This window comes from Aulonocara stuartgranti, assembly GCF_965226115.1.
Source record: "Aulonocara stuartgranti genome assembly, chromosome: 23".
In the NCBI taxonomy this organism is placed as follows: domain Eukaryota; kingdom Metazoa; phylum Chordata; class Actinopteri; order Cichliformes; family Cichlidae; genus Aulonocara; species Aulonocara stuartgranti.
In genome coordinates, this window is record NC_138958.1 from 17296734 (window position 1) to 17316645 (window position 19912).

General features: G+C 38.5%; 1 protein-coding gene across 4 annotated transcripts in view; it reads right to left on the bottom strand.

Moving 5' to 3' along the window:
• Positions 1 to 2943: 2943 nt before the first annotated feature.
• Positions 2944 to 19912, bottom strand: part of mcf2l2 (MCF.2 cell line derived transforming sequence-like 2) — a 115579-nt gene continuing 98610 nt past the window's right edge. For 3 of the 4 annotated variants that reach the window (XM_082524374.1, XM_082524375.1, XM_082524377.1), the window contains 4 exons: positions 18887 to 18996; positions 16628 to 16743; positions 9770 to 9843; positions 2944 to 7842 (listed from right to left, as the gene is read on the bottom strand). In XM_082524374.1, the coding sequence (XP_082380500.1) occupies positions 7754 to 7842; positions 9770 to 9843; positions 16628 to 16743; positions 18887 to 18996 (389 nt within the window). In that variant the 3' untranslated portion in view covers positions 2944 to 7753. The remainder of the gene's footprint in view (positions 7843 to 9769; positions 9844 to 16627; positions 16744 to 18886; positions 18997 to 19912) is intronic. The other variant, XM_082524376.1, reaches the window with a different exon arrangement.

A 19912-nucleotide genomic window follows, 5' to 3' on the forward strand; every position in this document is an offset into this window, starting at 1 on the left:
TTCTGTGGAGGGATAGTTGATAGCAGAGGTTTCCAGGCTGGTATAGGTGACAGAAAGGTAACTACTTATTGGGATTGTGGTGAACAAAAAACGGAAAAATGTTGTAGCTAGAGGTGTGTGGGCTATAACAGCAGAAGACCACTTTATGCAAAATAGACAATTATTTAAAAAATGAATATCACAGTGCACTGAAGAAGATGTGAAGCTAGAGGCCGAGACCATAAACTTACAGAAAAATGTTTTCCTGATAGTTTTCTTATTTATGATTTCTACATTCACTTTATTAAGTGCACCTTGCTAGTACTGGGTGAGAACCTCTTTTGCCAGAACTGTTTGAATCCACAGAGTTGTCTGTGAATTCAAGAAGGTGCTAGAAACATTCATCAGAAAGTTTCGTCCATGTTCGTCCGCATCCCAAAGATGCTCTATTGGAATGCGATCTTGTTATTGTGGAGGTCATTTGCAGCAGCCATCAGGGGATTAGTAAACTGTAGTCATAAATAGATGGGGATGGTCAGCAACAATACTCAAGTGGGATCTAGCATTTCAAAAATTCTCAGTTGCTGTGTACCAAGAAAATGTGCCATACACCATCACACCACCAACAAGTGAAACCATTGATACAATGCAGGATGGATCCATGCTGTCATCTTGTTTATGTCAAATTCAAGGTCTACCATCCAAATGTTGTAGCAGAAATCAAGACTCATCAGGCTAGGCAATATCTTTTCAAACTTTACTGTCCAATTTTTAGCTGACATGAGGGTCACATGGTGCGGTCTTCTAATTGTCTCTTCTGTTGTGCAGCCAGAGAACTTCTTCTGCATGTCTTGGTTGTAACAGTTACAGTATTTGTGTTGCTTTCTTGTCAGCTCAAAGCAGCCTTATCATTCACCTCTGATTTCTAAGAATATTGAATATTTTCTGTGAACCCTAGAGATAGTTGTGTAGGTCACACCAGCTGTTTGGCACCAACGACCATGTCACGATCAAAGTCACTTACATGGCTTTTTCTCCCTGTTCTGATGCTGCTCTTTAGTTTCAGCCATTTTTTTCGACCATGTGTACATGCCTAAATTAAGCAAGCTGCTAAATGGCTTATTAGATACTTGCACTAAAAAGCAGATGAACTATTACTGGGAATTAGAAAGCATTCAGATAATGATTTATTAGTTTTAATAAGAAGAATTGATCGAGACTATGTTCAAGATGTATATTGAATGTTAAATATAAGCAATATACACACTTTAGTTGGTTTCTTTCTTTATGTTTCTTGCATAATGCATGTTTTTAGAAGACACCCGCGAGCACTCTGATAAAAATGGTAACCTAACTTAATTCCATGTCAATGTCTGAGGCCAGAAAGACAATCTGGAGCATTTAAGACTTTAAAACACTCATCTTATCTCTTTAAATTATGTTTTCATCTAGGGGTAGTGAATAGGAAAAAAAAAGAGTTCACACCAGTCAAATACAGAGAGAATACATTATGCTTCAAGTCTAACATTAATAGCCTGCTCTCTTCCTCTTGAAGGGGGATCAGAGACTCAGTTTGAATGATAATGATGCAATGCCAACCCTCCACCATACCTGAGAAGCCACCGATCACTGACAACAGAATAGAAATAAACCAGGGCTTTTCATGATGCTTGTATTTCATCACATACTTTAATGTGTGAAGAGTGACGATACTGCCTGTTTTATCTCTTTGTCTTTCTCTTTAACAACCCAACTTGCAATAATTGCCTTTCATTTCAATACAGCCTTAAATCATTTTAATACAGTTTTAAATCAAAATAAAACAAGCTGCGATGACAAGCAGAGGATTCTTCTCTGACAGCCCCTGAATTCACCGCCTGCTGGCACAGACTTTAATAACATCTTGTTTGAACACCCATCTTTTCTTCACACGAGTCTTGTCTGGTAGATCGGGAACATGGTGAGATGTTGGAAATCACATCTCCTTTATATTCTCACTGTGCCTTTTTTTTCCCTTAGTCTCAGGGCTTATGTTTGCTGAATTATTAGTCTACAGGGTTCAATCTTCGGTTCAACCGATAACAAAGAGGCTGTTTCAAACTACTTTTACAGGCACGGCAAATTTCCTGTTACAGTACAAGTAGAATGTATGTGTTTTACTCCTCTGATGAATCTACATTGACAACTGACAATAAAAAAATGTCAAGGATGTATAGATACCTTGCAATTACATCAGTGATGACTGGGAAAGATTTCCTCTTAGAGGTTTGTAAAAGAATGAGTTTGCTGCAGTCACGTTAATGTTAATGATATACTGTAAGTAACATTTTCTCAGCATTTTAGTTTGTGTCATGGGCTAAAAAGATATGTTTTACTACATTTATAGTTATAAAGCAGGAACAATTGACCAGCCCTGCACTTCCTGCTATAGTTTTTAGTTTGGGAAAATGTTACATTAGTGGAACTGGTGCTTACGTTCTCTCTGTGCTCTTCTTTTCTCTCTTCTCATTCCTCTCAACCTTCCTGGCCATGGCAGATGGCTGCCCTCCCTGAGCCTTGATCTGTTGGAAGTTTCTGCCTCTTAAGTGGGAGTTTTGCCTCTAACTGCTTACTCATGAGGGAGATCTTCATATAACTATATGTGACTTGAGATGACAATCGTTGGGATTTGGCACCAAATTAATAAATAAAATCAAATAAAGAAATAAAACGACTTGTTTGCTCATTTTGATTGTGGGGTAAATGCAATCTGTGGACTTTTCAACACAATCTTTATTATTCCCAAGACAGATGCAAACAATGTATTTTGAGGCCATTCAGAAACAAAGCCACTTCTTTTATAGATTGGAACCTTCTGTTTGTGCTTACCAAAGTTGCTGTGTGTTATTTGGTAGATTACATTAATTTACTGGGTGAAAATGGTTTCTCTAATGAATAAGGGGGGGGGGGGGGGGGGGGGGGAGAGAGAGAGAGAGACCCTAATACAACAGATATTGAAATAGAGATTGCTCTGTGAAATGCCAGCAGTAAAATTATCCTGTTTTATAAAAAGACTTTGCATATACTTTTCTTGCACATGTAGAAACTTTTTTTTTTAGCAGAAGTAAAACAATCTAGCCTAAGTTAGGAATAATCGAATATATTTGAAATAAGAAATGAAACTGTGACAAAATTTACATTGCAAATGCATATTATCACAACAAAGCAATGCAATATGTACATCAGATGACAGATACAATATACAGACTTGATACATTCTATAATATGCTTAAATATGGCAGTACAAGAGAAATATTTTCATTGCAAAGATATATTTTAAACATAGCATGAACAAAATATACAGCATATTCAAGAGGACTGCATTTCTGTATAATCAGAATATCAAAGCATATCAACTTCACTTTAGTTTTGCTTTCTCTTGCAAATGCTAACCCATTTACAGTGTCGTCAAATCTGTCCATTCACTCTTCTAACCAACAATCTATCCATGCCTCGCCCGTCACACAGCAGTCTGTCAAGCCAATTTTTCTCATCCATCCTTTGGAATTCTCATGTATCCATTCACTTCTCATCCACCCATGAACCCTTCTAAGCATCTATCCATCCACTGCTCATCTTAAACTTGTCTTTTCAAAGACTGATCAACGCTACTTACTTGTGGTTTGTAACAAGGTTCAATCTTATGTTCTAACATGTATTGTATGAAGACTTTGCTGTTTGATATCTTTTGGTTTTCTTGTTTCCATTTCTAAGATTTACCATCTAAATGAAAATCAAATAAGTCGTTTTCCAGCCAGTTCTCATTCAGAGGATGTCAAATGATGCCTTTTTGACAAAGACACTGGCAGTTCACACATACATTCAAAATTCCTTTGTTGTTGGTGCTACAATGATATAGATATATGGCAACTATGAGATGAATTTACTCTAAACTATTTACATATAATACATACTTACAAATACCATTTCACGTGTTTAACCACACTAGGTAACCATCATTTTCTTTTAAACGCATAGATTTCAGATAATGAAGAGGTATATTTAATCTAAACCACAACCTTTGTCAAACATAGTCAAGTCCTTAAATCAATATGTGCAAGTAAAATGAGAGTATCAGTTATATTAAGCAGTATGTTAATCAGTACTTGATTCCACCTAGAGCGATCATTAAACCACACCCAAGAAAGAACTCCATCATTTATGCAAAAATCACCATGTAAGGTAATCTGCAAGGCATGTGAGGGGGCAGTTTCTCATAACTCCCAAAATATTGCTTTTAAGCTACATTAAATCACGAACCTCATTATGCTCTTTAAACGTTGTTTTCAAAAGTGTGTGTGAATGATGCACAGAGTGAGCAGGAAAGAGTTGAGTTGAAATACTGAGATGAACCGAACCAGGTTGCTAAGAGCAGCATGACCATGGGGCAGTGAGGAAATGGGGATATTGTGCCCAGGCATGGTAGTAGGAAACTGTGCCTGGTGTGAGTACACCCTTATGGCTTTCCATTTTTAACTTCCAGATGTGTTCTTTGTTTAGAAAAGGACAGTTATCTCTCAGTCTCAAATATCTTTATGGCTGATTCACAGAGGCATCAAACCAAGGGACATGATGTACATGTGTGAAATGCCAGCAGCATTTGACAGAATGGCAGCGTTTGTGTTGCATTATCCTTGCTGTGATATAATATGCCATTTATCTGCAGCTACAGTTCTGCTTCCGCAGTGACTAGTCTATACAATTCATCCTAGCAGTAGAAATGCAATACAGTGTTGAAAAGCCTGTGAGGGAGCAATGGAGTACGGCAATACAGCAGTTATACATAAAATGGATCCCTCAAAATTATGCTAACACTGATGTTTGTTTACATTTGTCAAATGCGTCCGTGGCCCTCACCAAGTCCTATGTCCAGTCTACAGATCCAAAAGAACAACAACACCAAAAAAACATTATACACCTTATGAAACCTTAGAAAAAATGGTGCTGTTTACTAAAAATATTTTCCCTGAAAAAAGAAAAACAAACTTCCCTGACTTTTTCTACAACATAGTGAAGTTTACTTTGGGGAGAAAAAAGGGCATGAGTGCTATCTGTCAGAGAAATGCATTTCACCTACAAAACTGAAGGTGGGAACAAATGCTAACTTCTCAGCAGCAAAAACACGGGTGTAAGCACTTTCAGCTGGACCTCAAACAACTCTCATGAATCCAATAACATGTTGCAAAGCTGAACTATTGCTTGGATTCAGCAGAAAAACTAAATCCTTCAATAAATTCCAAGGTTGGAATATGATCAATTGGGTTTCTCGGTGAGTATGCTTCTACGAATTAGTTAGGGCAACACAAACACAGAGATAAAAGAATTCCTCAATAGGGAATCTGTGAGCGTAAATTAATACAATATTTGGAATGTTCTCAATTTAAAAATGAGCTTTCTCACAGTGGCATGAAGTCACCCTTGCAGAAACTCATATCTGGGATTAGATTGCTTAGAAAGCACATTTTCTAGCTATTGTACAGTGCATGCACACAAATCAGAAACTATGTATGAATACCATAAGTCCTGTCTTTAAATAGCAGCTGGCATGCAGGGAATCAATGTGAAATGTTCTTAACAAGATTGGTAGTGAAAATCTCATTATGTAAAAATGAGTCTTACTTTATCTCGGTGGCATGCAGCTCAACACATCGTAGAGATAATTCCATTTCCTTAAACATTAATGCTTCATCTCCATCAAAAGCCTTTTGACTTCTTCTGTGTGCTATTCATTGAAGCTATATAGAGCATAAAATGGAAAACACGATTGTTTTACTTCTCATGTATTTTCTGATAGAGAGTAATTAGCTATCATTAACTGATAAAGGAAATTCTTCTTGAATGACTTTTCCCCACATTTTGCACCCCTGATACAGCAGCAGACTTTGGAACTAAAACTGAACAAATGAATGCATTTTATATGAACAATGAGACAGATATGTGTAAATTAAACGGGTTTGCTTCTAGTGACATCCAACTCTGCAGTTCTGCTGAGTTCTTTTAGTATTACAGCCTTCTCTTTGCACTTAGGTCTCATCAACACACCACTCTCATCAACTTTGTTTTTGCATGGAGCAAAAAGCTGTTTTTAGACAGTTAATGATACACAATCTGCACAGTTCTTTACTTGTTACCAGAAGACAAATTGACTTCAAGTCTTCTTCCAGTTTCTGTCCCCGTATGACATAAAAACAAAGGCTATATTCTTATGTTATTGCATTCAGCAAACCGATGTGTTCAGCCCTAGCTCTCTGGTTGTTTGGTGAGTAATTTCCAGCCATTTGGCAAATTACACACATTGTTTGTGAGTCTAACAGACAGTGGGGAAGTTGAAACAATAGAGTTACTTCAGAAAGTATTCAGATCCATTCACTGACCTATTATTAAATAGATTTAAATATACACAAGGAATTTATATACACGGGGGGGGGGGGGGGGGGGGGGACTTTTCTTTATTAATTAAGCTGACCTCAGTGCCATTAAATATTGTAAAATGGAAAAACAAAGAAATAAACAAACAAAAGAAACTAATCCAGCAATTCCTAAAGTTATAATTTCAGGCAAACTACATAACCGAGTGAGAACAGTCACTGATGGGAGAATCCGCCAAAAGATGAACCATGTCGGCAACAATCTACATGGTCTATGGACCCTTCCCACACACTCAGAAGTAGCTTGGTGTCTGGAAAATTTACTTAATGTCTAATGGTTGCGGAAACTTAACAAAGCAAACTTAAAAGTGACAAAGACGGTTTTGTAATATTTGATTTTTAAGTTTCCATCCATCCGTTCTCTTCTGCTTATCCGTTTCAAGGTCGCAGGGGGGCTGGAGCCTATCCCAGCTGTCTTAGGACGGGAGGCAGGGTACACCCTGGACAGGTGGCCAATCTGTCGCAGGGCTAACACATAGACACAGACAACCATTTGCATTCACATTCACATCTGCAACCACACCTAGGGGCAATTTAAGTTGCCAGTCAACCTATCCTCACTAACTGCATGTCTTTGGACTGTGGGAGGAAGCTGGAGTATCCGGAGATAACCCACGCAAACACAGGGAAAACATGCAAAGGACACACATGATGGTGGTTGAAAACCTGTACGAGTGTGAAAACATAGGAGTAGTCAGAATAGTCTCTGAAGCAACTCTATACTTGATATAATTCGTGTGCGTGCTCCACTAGGATTGAGAAAACCAAAGAAAACAACTTGCAATTAATTATATATATTTTGAACATGAAATGCTGAAACATTTGGGCATCAGTGTAAGAATTTGATCTTAAAGAGTTCTGCTTCAGTGCAGGGTAACAGCAAACCAGGCCGCCTCCCCAAAGCCTGCTTACAACCAGCACATGGAAATTGTCACTTTCCCTAAGGTTATCCAGGTCAGAAAAGGTTTTACATTTCCAGGCATCCAGCATTCTCCACAGAAAGTAATGATTTAACTTTCAGTTCAGCATCCATGAAAGCTTCAGTTCCCCACAGAGACATGCTGGCACTTCCTTGAATTAAAAACCTTATATGGCTTTCCTACTGTGGCATTCAGGCAGGCTTTTTTCTAAAAAAAACTACATTTGAAAAACAATAGCAGGCCATATTTGCAAATTCATTAATAAGAGCTACAAGTAGAAAACCTAGAATTGTCCAGCTTAGGAAATTACAGTTAAAAAAAACCTACAGTTATAGTCATCAGCCATATTTGTAGTTAAATATAATGAACTATAGTGGTCATCCATGTTTATTTGCTGTCCTGAGACACATCTCCCCATGTACTGGCTTCATTTTCAGAGTCGGAGAGAGCTGCTGTACACAGATCACTGAAGATATCTGCAAAGACAAGAAAGCATCAAGTCAATGTTGATGCCATTACAAAATGTAGTATTCAAAATTCAAACAGCACTTAAGAATGAGGATGCACAGCCCAGACTGCAGTTCCAATAAAAAAAGAACCCCCCAAAAAAATCAAGCATTAAAAAAAGAAGACATAATAGAGCAATATTCAGACTCTGCAATAATATCAGCCAGTTCGTTGCATAGAAAATTATAGGGAAGGCAGATAAGGGCACTCAGTGCAGACAGGTGAAGAGAGCTTTTTGTAAATGGGCTCCACTTAACTAAAATGCTGAAGGTCAACTGCTAGAGCATGGAAGTGGGTCTGCCTTAAGTATGAAAAAACACAGAAACAAAGAGGAAAATGATAAAAAGGAGTAGAGGATGATGGTAAGTGACCTGACAGAAGAGGTAGTTCTTTTTAAGAGGGAACACACCATAACAACACAAGCAAGGCCACAGCAAAAAAAAGAAAAAAACACTTCAAGGACAAGCCTTCAAGTCGGCATGGGAGCGTTGAGATGGTAGGGAGATGGATTAAGGACAGAGAGGACAGAGATGAGGAAAGAATGAGAGAGGGGAAAAATAGAAGGGTCTATCCTGTGGGAAAAGCATACACTTTGTCTATGAATGCCTGATCTCATCAACCCAGTATTAAGATTAACAATATGTGCTCAAAGTTAAAGATAGAAATATATTAAAGCTGTGTATAGAGTCCTTTCTATGTGGATATAAAGTATGAGGAGCTCATAAGCATTTCCCCAAATATAAATTAACATTAAATCACGTGTAGCTGGTGTGTTAATCATATTAATCACAAAACTCCTCATGCTACTTGCAGCACGCTACCGATTTACATGGATGTATCTGATAGTTAATGCCCAGAAAATGTTACTAATAGTCAGCTTAAAAATATGTTGGCAAGTATATGGAAACTATTTGAATGCATTTTAAGCAAATATAAATGATAAGATTTCTAGTAGTTTTTCCTTTGGCTTAATTTCTTGTCATAAACTAAAAACATCTTAGTCAAACAAAGCGTGTCACCACAAACCTCGTGAGCATGCCGTGAGAAATTTCTGTTTATTTGTCAAATGTAAATGGGATGGAAGAAAGAATAGATATACAGGAAAGAAAATAATGTGTGCTGAGTGAATATAGACGATATCTGTGACAGAAACAGTGCTAGTTGTAACCAGCTGCTATAGTAGCTAGCTGGTTAATTCTTCAAATTACAACTATACTGCGAGCATGACTAGCAGCAGGAGCCACTTTATGCAAAACCGCAACATGCTAATGCTAGTTGGGTTGGCTCATGTTCACTTAGTTATGCTCCACCCAGAATCTGCCCAGGAGTAGCATAACTAGCCTCCCTCTATGGGGTCTTAGTCAAGTATACCTACTCTACACACCTGCCCGAAGTGGGAGAAATGACAAAGAGCTTGATTTAACTGCTCTAAAGAGTTGACGAGTGAAAGCACCTGATTGAAAGCCAGTAACAGCTTTATTGTTGCAACTGGAAATAGTCTGCCATGTCCCAGGTAATTATTAATTTCATGGTATCAAAGTCTGAATCTAAACATCAGTTACCTAAAATTGACAATTCAAAAAAACAAGTGAAGTTTTATCTAACATCAATCAGAGAGACAGAGACAGAGAGAGAGAGATGAATGTGCTTCAGTCAGTGGCATTTGCATTCAAGCCAAAACTCTTCCATCCCCCTCCACTTCATCCCTTTTCTCCTTCCTCTCCAACAGCAGGTGGACCACCCAGTTAATTTGGTGCAACTAACATCGGAGAGTGAGGAGAGGAGCAGATGAAGTGGGATTAATGGGTGGTATGGAGGGGGTGGTGAGTGAGTGTGTTACAGCAAAGCTGCCAGTGGTTAGTCAGAAGCTGCAGTGTTGTTACTGAATTGAGTGACCTCCTTCTGATGCTGTTTGCAGTATACTGGATGGGACCAACCCTGTCTTCTCTGTTAAAAGGTTCTTGACTAGCCTAGGACATGAAACACAATAGAGAGGAAGGTCTTCACTCAAACACAGGAGTAAGGTAATTGCAGCGATACTTTTTTATTATAGGTCATTCATTTCCAGAAGCAAACTGCTGAACCAAAGGAAGTTAAAAACAAAAATAATAACTTTACAGGAAAATAAGTCTGTGGATTAAAGCCACTAACCACATAAGTTAATCCGAAATTATCTGTTATGGTGAATTCTCAGTGAATCCTGATAATGCCTGTTCATATTAATGACCAAGTATGACAGCACAGGGGAACAAGAAGGTTTTAGCATAAACAAAATCATGACTAATGATGCTAGAACTTTATTTAATATAGATTTCAAAATGTCACCAATGTTTATTTTAGGCTTTGCCAGGAAGTTATTTGAAATATTATATTAATGTCAAAAACTGTAAATGAAATACCTGTAAAGCAGCAAGCATACAATTCTGCTCAGCTTGTGAAAGGTCACAGCCCCTTTCAGAAGCATTTTTATTATTCTTGTGTTCCTTTTAATCCATATGTGTAGCTAGTGTGCCGATCAAAAGAACACAGAGTGCAGAGAGACACCTGATGATTTTGCATTCATTACTTATTTTTAAAGAATAAGTTAAAAATATACATAGTATTATATATTTGCAGTCATACCATGTGAAGCACAAGAGTTCAGGTATACAGTAGCTCCAGCATAACACACAGCCCTTGGTGCATATTATTTCACTTATTAAATAAAAACGAATTTAAGCCATAATTATAAAAACGATAGCACAGTAATGAACACAAATACAATCACTGCGACAGCCGTGTCATTCCACTTCTGCAGTCACAGCTGAAACTACAGACTTTCTCAGCAGCAGTCAGTAAGAGATCATGTTTTCGTTCTAGATGCGGTGGTACAGGGCAGCCACAGCCGAGGGTGCACTGATTCTTGCAGCTGTCACAACCAGTGGTGGCCTACTAAATAATACATGCTTCTGTATAATCATACAGCTCAGTCTCTCTCTGTGAGTCAGAAGAAAAGCAAATGTTATTTAGAGGTAATGCAAAAAAATAAAAAAATAAAAAAATCCCATTGTGACCTTTTGGTAGCTCCATACAATTCAAAGGAAAATAATCTCCCTATATATAAGAAGAATGATATCGAAACTAAATAAATGAATTATTGCATGGGTTACACTGACCTTTTTCTGAATTTATAGTAATTTACTGAGTTTTTGGTAGCTGCTACACAAACTAAAAACAAAAAGTGAACCAATAAAGGCCTTTTAGGGGAATAAATCCTGCAAAATTAACATTAAATGTGTTTATTTTTTACCGTTTACTGTTTGGGTCCTCATAAAAACAGTGAACTACTACTAGCCAACCAAGCGTTTTTATAAAGTTAGCTAAAAAATAAAAAAATAAAAAAATAACACACCCCTTTTATCATGACTTTCACTGCTACTAATCCCAGATATCAGAACCTTAGTAACTTTTACCAAAGGCTTATTTTTGCATGGTGTAAGTGAAATTTTGTAGCAATGATCTTTTAAATGTCCCTGCAGGCACGCTGTGCAGGACTTCTTTACAAGCAGAAAAACTATTTCGACCTCTTCAGGAAAGATATACAGGGTGTGCAGACTGGGATGCTGTTAGTGCACAGGAAAGTTGGAAGAGTATTATGAATGAGTAACATCAAGCATTAATATGTCTGTGGTGCACATAAATATGAAGGATAACAGCTTTTCCCCCAGACATTATTTGTGCTTGCATTGATTCAGCAATCAGCACTGCCAAACTGCAATGAAATGTATCAGTCAGGGAACAAAACTGACTCATGTGCTGCAGCGTAGTGTTTGCTGATGTTTTTCATGGCCACAAGCAGGGTTCACATTGTTAAACTTCTACACATCTTTTGATTTATTTAGTGTTGAAGGTGGCAAGGTAGGAACTTTACAGTAAGTAGCGTCTTAACATAAAATAAATGCAGTTTACTGTTGTTTGATGGTGATCAGGACTCTTTCTGAGCTTTCACTGATGAGCTTTGTGGCTGGCCTGATAATTGTTGTGAGTCATTACCCTCCTGTCTTTCCTCACACCAAATTCTGTCATCCTATTACAAAAAAAAAAAATTAGATAATAATTGAAGCTGCTACTGTGTCAGCCTTGCAAAAAACATGTGCCTCCCTCAAATTAGAGACAGTAGTTGAAATATGAGCATCAGTGTTATTAGCATTCTTCAGAATGCTAAAACAAAGACTGAAAAACAGCATAAATCACAGGGCTGTTGCAATAATAAGTAATAAACAATAAATGAAAACTGAAGGGTATGCCCGCCTTACTAACCTGTGCAATCAATAATGACTCAAGCACAAATGCATAAACATCAGCATATATATTTATTTATATTTTTATACTATATTTACTTATTAGAAATTGTCTTCTTTTTAATTTTTTGTTCTTAGAATGAAAGTTTAAGATAGTTAGGTTGCTTTCTTTGCACTGAATGGAACCATATATCATTTCATTGTATTTTTAGTATAATTGCAATAAAGATTTAGATTTTATGTGAAGACTACCGTTGTTGATCAGTTGCATTAAAAAGATCCAGCACTGGACATTAGCAACACTGCCAGGCCACCAGGTTATGCTTATTTGGTTTATATTTAAAAAATCATCTCTTCACCTATTGTTTCCAAGGTATCCTATTTGCTCCTATGACAACCTGTGCAAGGAAACTATGTTTATCTTTGCACTGGCTTTCTGCCTGCAGGAAAACTGAGTCATTAGGCCAAATATTGAAAAAACCAAGACAGATCGATAATAACTTTCATTTTATAAACACTGAAATGAACGTGATGGTCACACAGTTTACAAGACAGAAAGATGACTGTTGTGCATTCAATGCATCCCACTACTATCATCACCTGGGCCAAAACATGCATTACTGTCAGTGGAGACAGGAGATCTGTTTAAGACACGAGCCTAAAATCCATTTTCTTTCTTTTTAAGGTTACAAGTCCTGTGAGCTTTTTTAAAGTTATTATCTGACACATAACATAGCTTACTATATAGTTAGTCATATTAACAGACCATACTAGAAATCTGAAATATGTATATTACTTATGGTATATTTACCATAATTTTGCAAATAAATTATGATTAGGTGAACCAGGTAAAGCCTTAATGAATGTTTTTAAAAAGAATATGTGCACACTGAAGGTGTAATCTGACATGAATGGCAATCCTTAGGCTAGTATGACAACAGACTTTAATTCCATCTGGAATTATGGTGCCAATGGCTTTCACTGGATGGGCAGTTCTGAAGATTTGACAGAGGATGTAGGGAAGCTGTTTCTTGATTCTCCTCTTTCACATTAGAGTGAAGTACGTCTCTGTTTATTCCTCTCATATGTAAATTAGTGTTGACAGGGTGTGGCTGGGTGTGCTGTCTAGCCTTTAGACAAATATACCACACAAACCCACAGGAACAGGGACAGGAACACTGCGTGTGGTGCAGACGTGAAGTGAAAGCCTAAATCTGGAAAGGTGCAAGACACTCATGGGGCGGGGTGGGGGGTGGGGGGTATGTTAGTAAGCATGGTACTGTTCCTGTTGGAAAAACTGACTTCAGCAGTGCATACACAATCATAACAACACAAATGCACAGTGGACAATCTAAATACACAAAAACAGTGTGCACCAGGTAAACAAAGACATACACAAATGAATGGACATATATTAGTATACAGGACACATCGAGTTTTATATGACACTGCAGTAGTCCTTTTTGTGCCAGTCGTGTTCTATATGACAGCAATAGAACCAAAGAAAAGAGAAAACTTATGAATTCTTCATGTTCCTCAAGCGTAGAGCAGAGATGAGAATGAGTGACTGAGACCTTTTAGCGGCAAAAATCCATAGATGGAGTCGACAGGAGACTGTTTTAAGGGCTGAAATATGCATGAGGTGATGAAAAATGAGCATATTTAAAGCAAGTTGAGCTTTTATCTCGTAGACTATTAATCACTTTCTAATGCAAGGAGCTTGCATGAGCTCAAAACATTCTTTCAGCTCACTTTCTAGAGGCTGCTCATCCAAGCAGGCAGTAGCTGCTGCTTCCCTGTCAGGTCAAAAGCAAAGATGGTGTTGGTGAGGTGAATCAAACAGTGATTTATTATTAATCTGAAGCCATTGTTTTCTGCAACCTTCCTTGATTTAGCAACAGTCACACGTTTTGTTGTGTTCCTACTGCTTCATCAGGATAAAGTTACAGTCAATGAAATTTTAATTCCTTGTGAGTCACTCTCAGCCTTTAATCCTTGTGAAGATAGAACAGGGCAGCAAAGAAGCATCCCGTTGCACAAGTCTCATTTCCTCTCTTGAGCTTGTTTGATTAATGTGGTTGAATTGAAGGTAGTTTTAAACAGGGAAGCCGTGCTGTGGGTAATGATTACAGATAGCAGTGGAACTGCAAAATTCTTATGCAAAAATACACAAGATCAACAATAACAATAATTCAATGTCATACACTCAAACACATGGGCTATGCATGGAAATATTGCCTTTCTGAAAGGTTCATTTTCTTTTTTCCTTGGTACTTTGTCAGTAAGGATAGATTCAGCTTATCTGATTCTGCTCTTTTCCCCTCTTTCAAATGCTATCAGCCCATAAAGTGGCTGCTGCCTGTTGTCACTCCCATGGTGATGGTAGTCGGACTCATCCACTATGTTGTAGGCTGAGTAGACTGCTATTACCTTACTGCTGTAAAGACATAATGAAACCTGGTAGGCTCAGTGTTAATCAAAGCAACCATAGCCCAACTTCAAGCCATAAAAGTACCCAAGTTCATGGGTTATTTTACAAAAGACTCCCACTGCGCAGAACAGCTTTTGCACCAGGCTGTTAACAGCTTTTTTCATTTTTTTTTTAACACTTACTGGTCTTTGTGCTGATGCTTTCTGAACAGACAAAAGACAAACAATGATGAGGGTGACACAAAGACACACTGTCAGAAATGACCGGTAATTTCACAATTACAATTAACAAAATAGCTCCATAGAAATCCGTTGGTACAAAGACTATTTCAATCAAGCACACGATTTTGGTGTCAGATATGCATGAATAAAAGGACACAGAATGGTTCCATTTTTAAAGAACTGATAGCTGGATGATTAGTGCAGGCTAAATAGCAATGAGGCAAACAATATATTTCTGGAGAAACATTGATACCTCTACTGTATGACCTATTGTGCTATCCCAGAAAATACCTTTTGAAGTCTACATTATACTGTATATACTATGTCCACAAGTCCACCTAGCTGTGCTCATGTCCAAACGACCTAAATTTAATCATCAGACAACAAGTGTGAGGGTCTGTGCATGCAGTCTGCCTGTCTGGCTTTTTTGTGACTGCACTGACTTTTCTACAGAGAATTAAAATTACAATGCACAAACTATGCCTGCGCCCCAGGCACTGGAGTTCAAATGGACTTCAAGAAAATATACTAAGAATGGCTGCTCGGCCATCAGGTCTTCTGTCTGTGTTGAAAACAGAGTATAAACTAAGCTTCTAGCGACTGGAGGTGGTTAATAAGGGTGCTGGGGAATGTCATGGTGTCCGTGACTCAGGTACTAACTTTTAAAAGCTAAGGCCTGAACTTTTTTGAAACCAACAGTCCACCTCTGCTGAAACTGGTTGAAAATGTAGTTTCTCAAAAGTTGGTTAAACAATCAAATTAGAGGCTCTAAGCAACAAGGGATGGACATCTGGTCTAAGGTGTCCAAGTGTGAGTTTTGGGGGTATGGCATGTCTTTATGAGCTGCAGAGAAGGTGTTGTAGCTCAATGTGCAGTCTTTTTTGTGTGTGAACAAAAGGTTTCAATAACTGGCCTTTAAAAAAAACAAACAAAACCTACCCTATTTAAATTTGGCCCCTTTTGAAGGAAGCCACATTTGGATCTATATAAGGGATTTGATCCTTCGCACTGGCCAAATTCCACTCTGTGGTTTTACTGCAATCCTCAAACATACGCAGTAACCCAATGTTAACTTTTCTTACAAACTTGCATGAATTTCGTGTGGAGGCTCATTACTGGTAATGAGAACTGGGTCTCCAGTTACAACTGAGGTTTCAATGGAAGAGTCCACAGTTTCCAAGCCCTGAGGCAGTGCTTCGGGTGAGGACCGAGAGCAGGCAGCGCTCATTATTTTTGCGACATTCACTGGATTGTGCACCATGAATTAATCTTCCAGGTTGAGGCTGTCAACATGGACTTCTACTGTACCCTCATAACGCTTGAGGGAGAAACTGACCAGAACACTGGTGCTTGCCAGAGTGTGATAGTGTGCTGGCACAGTATATTCTGAAAGGTTTTCCAGTCACATCAACACAATCTTTGCTTGCCACCTGCTGAGAGGCCCATTCCCAGAACTTTTTGATCACACCTCATAAATTACCTAAAAATGTGTTGCCACACAATTATGCAAAATACTGCTTTCAACACTTTTTGTACATCACTGTTTAGGTCCCTCAGTAATCAAATATTTAAACATTCTCCAAGCAATTTCTTTTTTTTTTGCAACATGAATGCCCTAAAGGTATATGCTGTAAAATTCCCTGTAATGTTTGCTCAGTTTTATTTAGGAATACAATATCTTAAAAACAGAAATTTAAAAACTTGAAGGGAGGGCTGTGTAGAGGGTATACAGCAGCCAATCAATGGATGGCGGGTGGGGGGGGGGGGGGGGGGGGGGACATTCTAAATAATCCTGTGGTTCAGCCAGCAAACAAAAACATACCAGTTTCCATTCTTTGCTTCCTCCACAAACTGGACGAGGTCACCTGTCTCCAGAGAGAGGTCTTGCGGATCACGAGACTCGTATGTTAGCTGTACTCGGAAACGGCTGCTGTCACCCTGCAGAAAGAAATGGTTTTCAAATTCAACATTTAGCCAATCCCAAGACTTTAAGCTACTGCTTAAAGTTGTTCTACTGTACTGTGGTACTGTTCTACTCTAACTGCTGAGTAATAAACAATACCCTACAAAATGAAACAAAGACAGCAGATAAAAGCATTTAAATTTAAATATACCAATGACAAGACATTGGACTTCATTTATTTTGCTATTCTTGTAGTACTAGATAGTAATAAATAAGTTAATGATTATAAGATTTATAGGGTCTTTACGTACATGCACACCACAGGGATTGAATGTCCCAATTTTTTCTTTGTCTTATCTGAGTTGCATCCACATGTGGGATTATTTAGTTGTTGTTGTTGCAGATGAACACAATTTAAATTGTGATTGACTGCATGATGCAAACATACTCTCCACTTTGTCAAGTACATCTGTTTAACTGCTTGTTAACACAGATATGCTCTTGTCTAATATACCAATCACATGGCAGCAACCCAAAACAAGATCAACATGATGTGATCTGACCAAGTGTCAGAATGGGAAAGAAAGGTGATTTAGGCGGCTTTGAATGTGGCATGGTTGTTAACGGGGTGGTCTAGGTATTTCAGAAACTGCTGATCTAGTGGGATTTTAATCACACAACTTCCTCTAGGGTTTACAGAGAATGGTCTGAAAAAGAGAGAAATATCCAGTTAGCAGCAGTTCTCTGGGTGAAAGTGCCATGTTAATGTCAGAGGTCAAAGGAGAATGCTCCGACTGCTTTAAGCTGATAAGAAAGCAACAGTGTGTTAGATAACTATTACAACCAAGGTATGAAAAAGAGCTCGTTTGAATACACAACACACTGAACTTCGAAATAGATGAGCTACAGCAACAGAAAACTACTACTGTCAACTAAAGGCAGGAAACTGACACTACAATATACACAGGCAATTTACAAATGGACAACAGAAGATCTGAAAAACACCAAATCTGAGTAGTCTTGATTTTGTGCTACAGCATTTGGATGGCAGGACCTGAGCAGAAAGATCCATGCTTTAGACATTATGGTTCCACGTATCAACAGTTTAGGCTGGTGGTTGTGGTGTAATGGAATGGGGGCTGATTTCTTGGCACATTTTGGGCCCCATTATTACCTGCTGAGAAGCATCATTTAAGTGCAACGGCCCACCTGAGTACTGTTGCTGATCTTGTCCATCCCTTTATGACCACAGTTTACCCATCATCTGATGGTTGTTTCCAGCGGGATAACACACCACGTCATAAAAGTTCAGATCATCTGAGCTTTTATGACGTGAGCTGACAATGAGTTCACTGTACTCAAATGGCCTCCACATTTACCAAATCTCAATCTAGCAGATCACATTTGGGATATGATGGAACGGGAGATTCACATCATGGACATGCACCTGACAAATTTGCAGCAACTGTGAAGTTCTGACGGGAAAATGTAGTCCATCCTACATCTAGCTAAGTACCTAATAAAGTGTCCTACAAATGTATGTTCTAAGCTGCTACATTCCCTGCATCACTAACGTGCTCAGCCCTCGTGTCGATAGTGTGCACGTGCGTGTACGTCACACAGATTATAATGGATGTGGGAATGCTGCCATATTCGGCAGACACGTGCAGTTAAAATCCTACCCCTTTTTCATCTTCCCCTCATTTCCTAAATGTCAAGTGGTCAGTGCCTGCTGCTAACAAGAAGGGAGAACATGGGAAATAATTAAGCTGTGGAGGGGTCCTCCTTTAGGGGGATTGAAATGGGATTTAGTGAAAAAGAAGGGAAAATGAAGAATGGGTGAAGAGGCAATGAGAGATGAGTGTATAGCAGTTGGGGGATGGTTCATGATCATAAAATGTCATGATTTATCTGACAGCTGACATGACTCAGCTGGAGTCGAATGAGTGCAGTTGAGTTACGTTCCTCACTCGGGCAAAAGTTTAATAATGCTAATTGTTGCTGAAATTGTCACACCTGGTTTCAATTCTGGACAAAATCATTTGCAACATTCCGTTTTACTAACTTTCACTCTTAAATAAAGTTTCAAAATGATCCAGTGATGTAGCAAATCATATCTGAGCTTCACTTCTTTACATTTTTTAGCTGATGTGGGCAGCAGACTTAAATGTTGCCTACATTTTTATTGTTGCCTTCCTCGTCTGAAGAGTTGGAGGATTCCTCTGCGCTGGAGGGAATCGTCTCAAAGTCCTCTGTGTCCATGGAAAGAAGACGCCGCTGGGCCCAGCCTGAGGGGAATCAATACACATGATTTACCATTAAAAATGTACTCATAAACAAGGGAGGGCATTAATATGCATCTTGGCAGGTGATGACGCTTCGGGAAAGTAATGTTGCTGTGCAGTCAAATAATTGGTTACATCATCGTGAAAGCTTGATGATTCCGTTTCCAAGAATTCAACCTCAAGCCAAATTTCTCACATTCAGGATGACTTCAATCCCCGTACGAGTCGCAGCCTGCACAAGGGAGGCTGTCACTACCCATACTTCTCACGTTAATAACGACTTTAGCATATGACTGAAGCAGCACATACAGCGCATGCATATTTTAAAATAAGTCTAATATTTATGGTATCAGTGTAAAAAGATTACACTGCTTATCCAGACATCACTCTTGCCTCAGGGAAGAATTGAACTCACAACCTTTTTGAGTACTGGTGCAGTTTGCTGATCTATCAGCACACTGTTGAACGGCAGCAAAAAAGTAAGAGGTTTTCAATGACAACACGGGAAATATTTGAACATTTTTTCCCACAATGGCAGAAAAAAGAAAGAAACACAAGAAAAAACAAACAACAACAAAAACACAGTGCTTATCCCAGCATCAGTTTAAGACAGTTTAAAAGCTGCACAGTGGGTCCAAACACTCACTCTCACACGCCTGGGTTTTGAACACAGGCTTTTGAATTCCAAAACTGCTTCACCAGTTATAATAGTGCAAGGAGCTGTGAGAGCTTGGCATTTGTAAAGCATCATTCTTCAACTTTACAATTTGTTGAAGTAAAGTGCTTTGTAAAAATAAAGAATAAAGCTCTTAAGATGTGATTTTGGTTGTTACATCACCGCAGATCTATTGTGAGTCGCCGCTGGTGTTGTGCTCTCTCTACGTCCTGTTTCAGGTACTGCATCTGCTCCTGTGGAGCC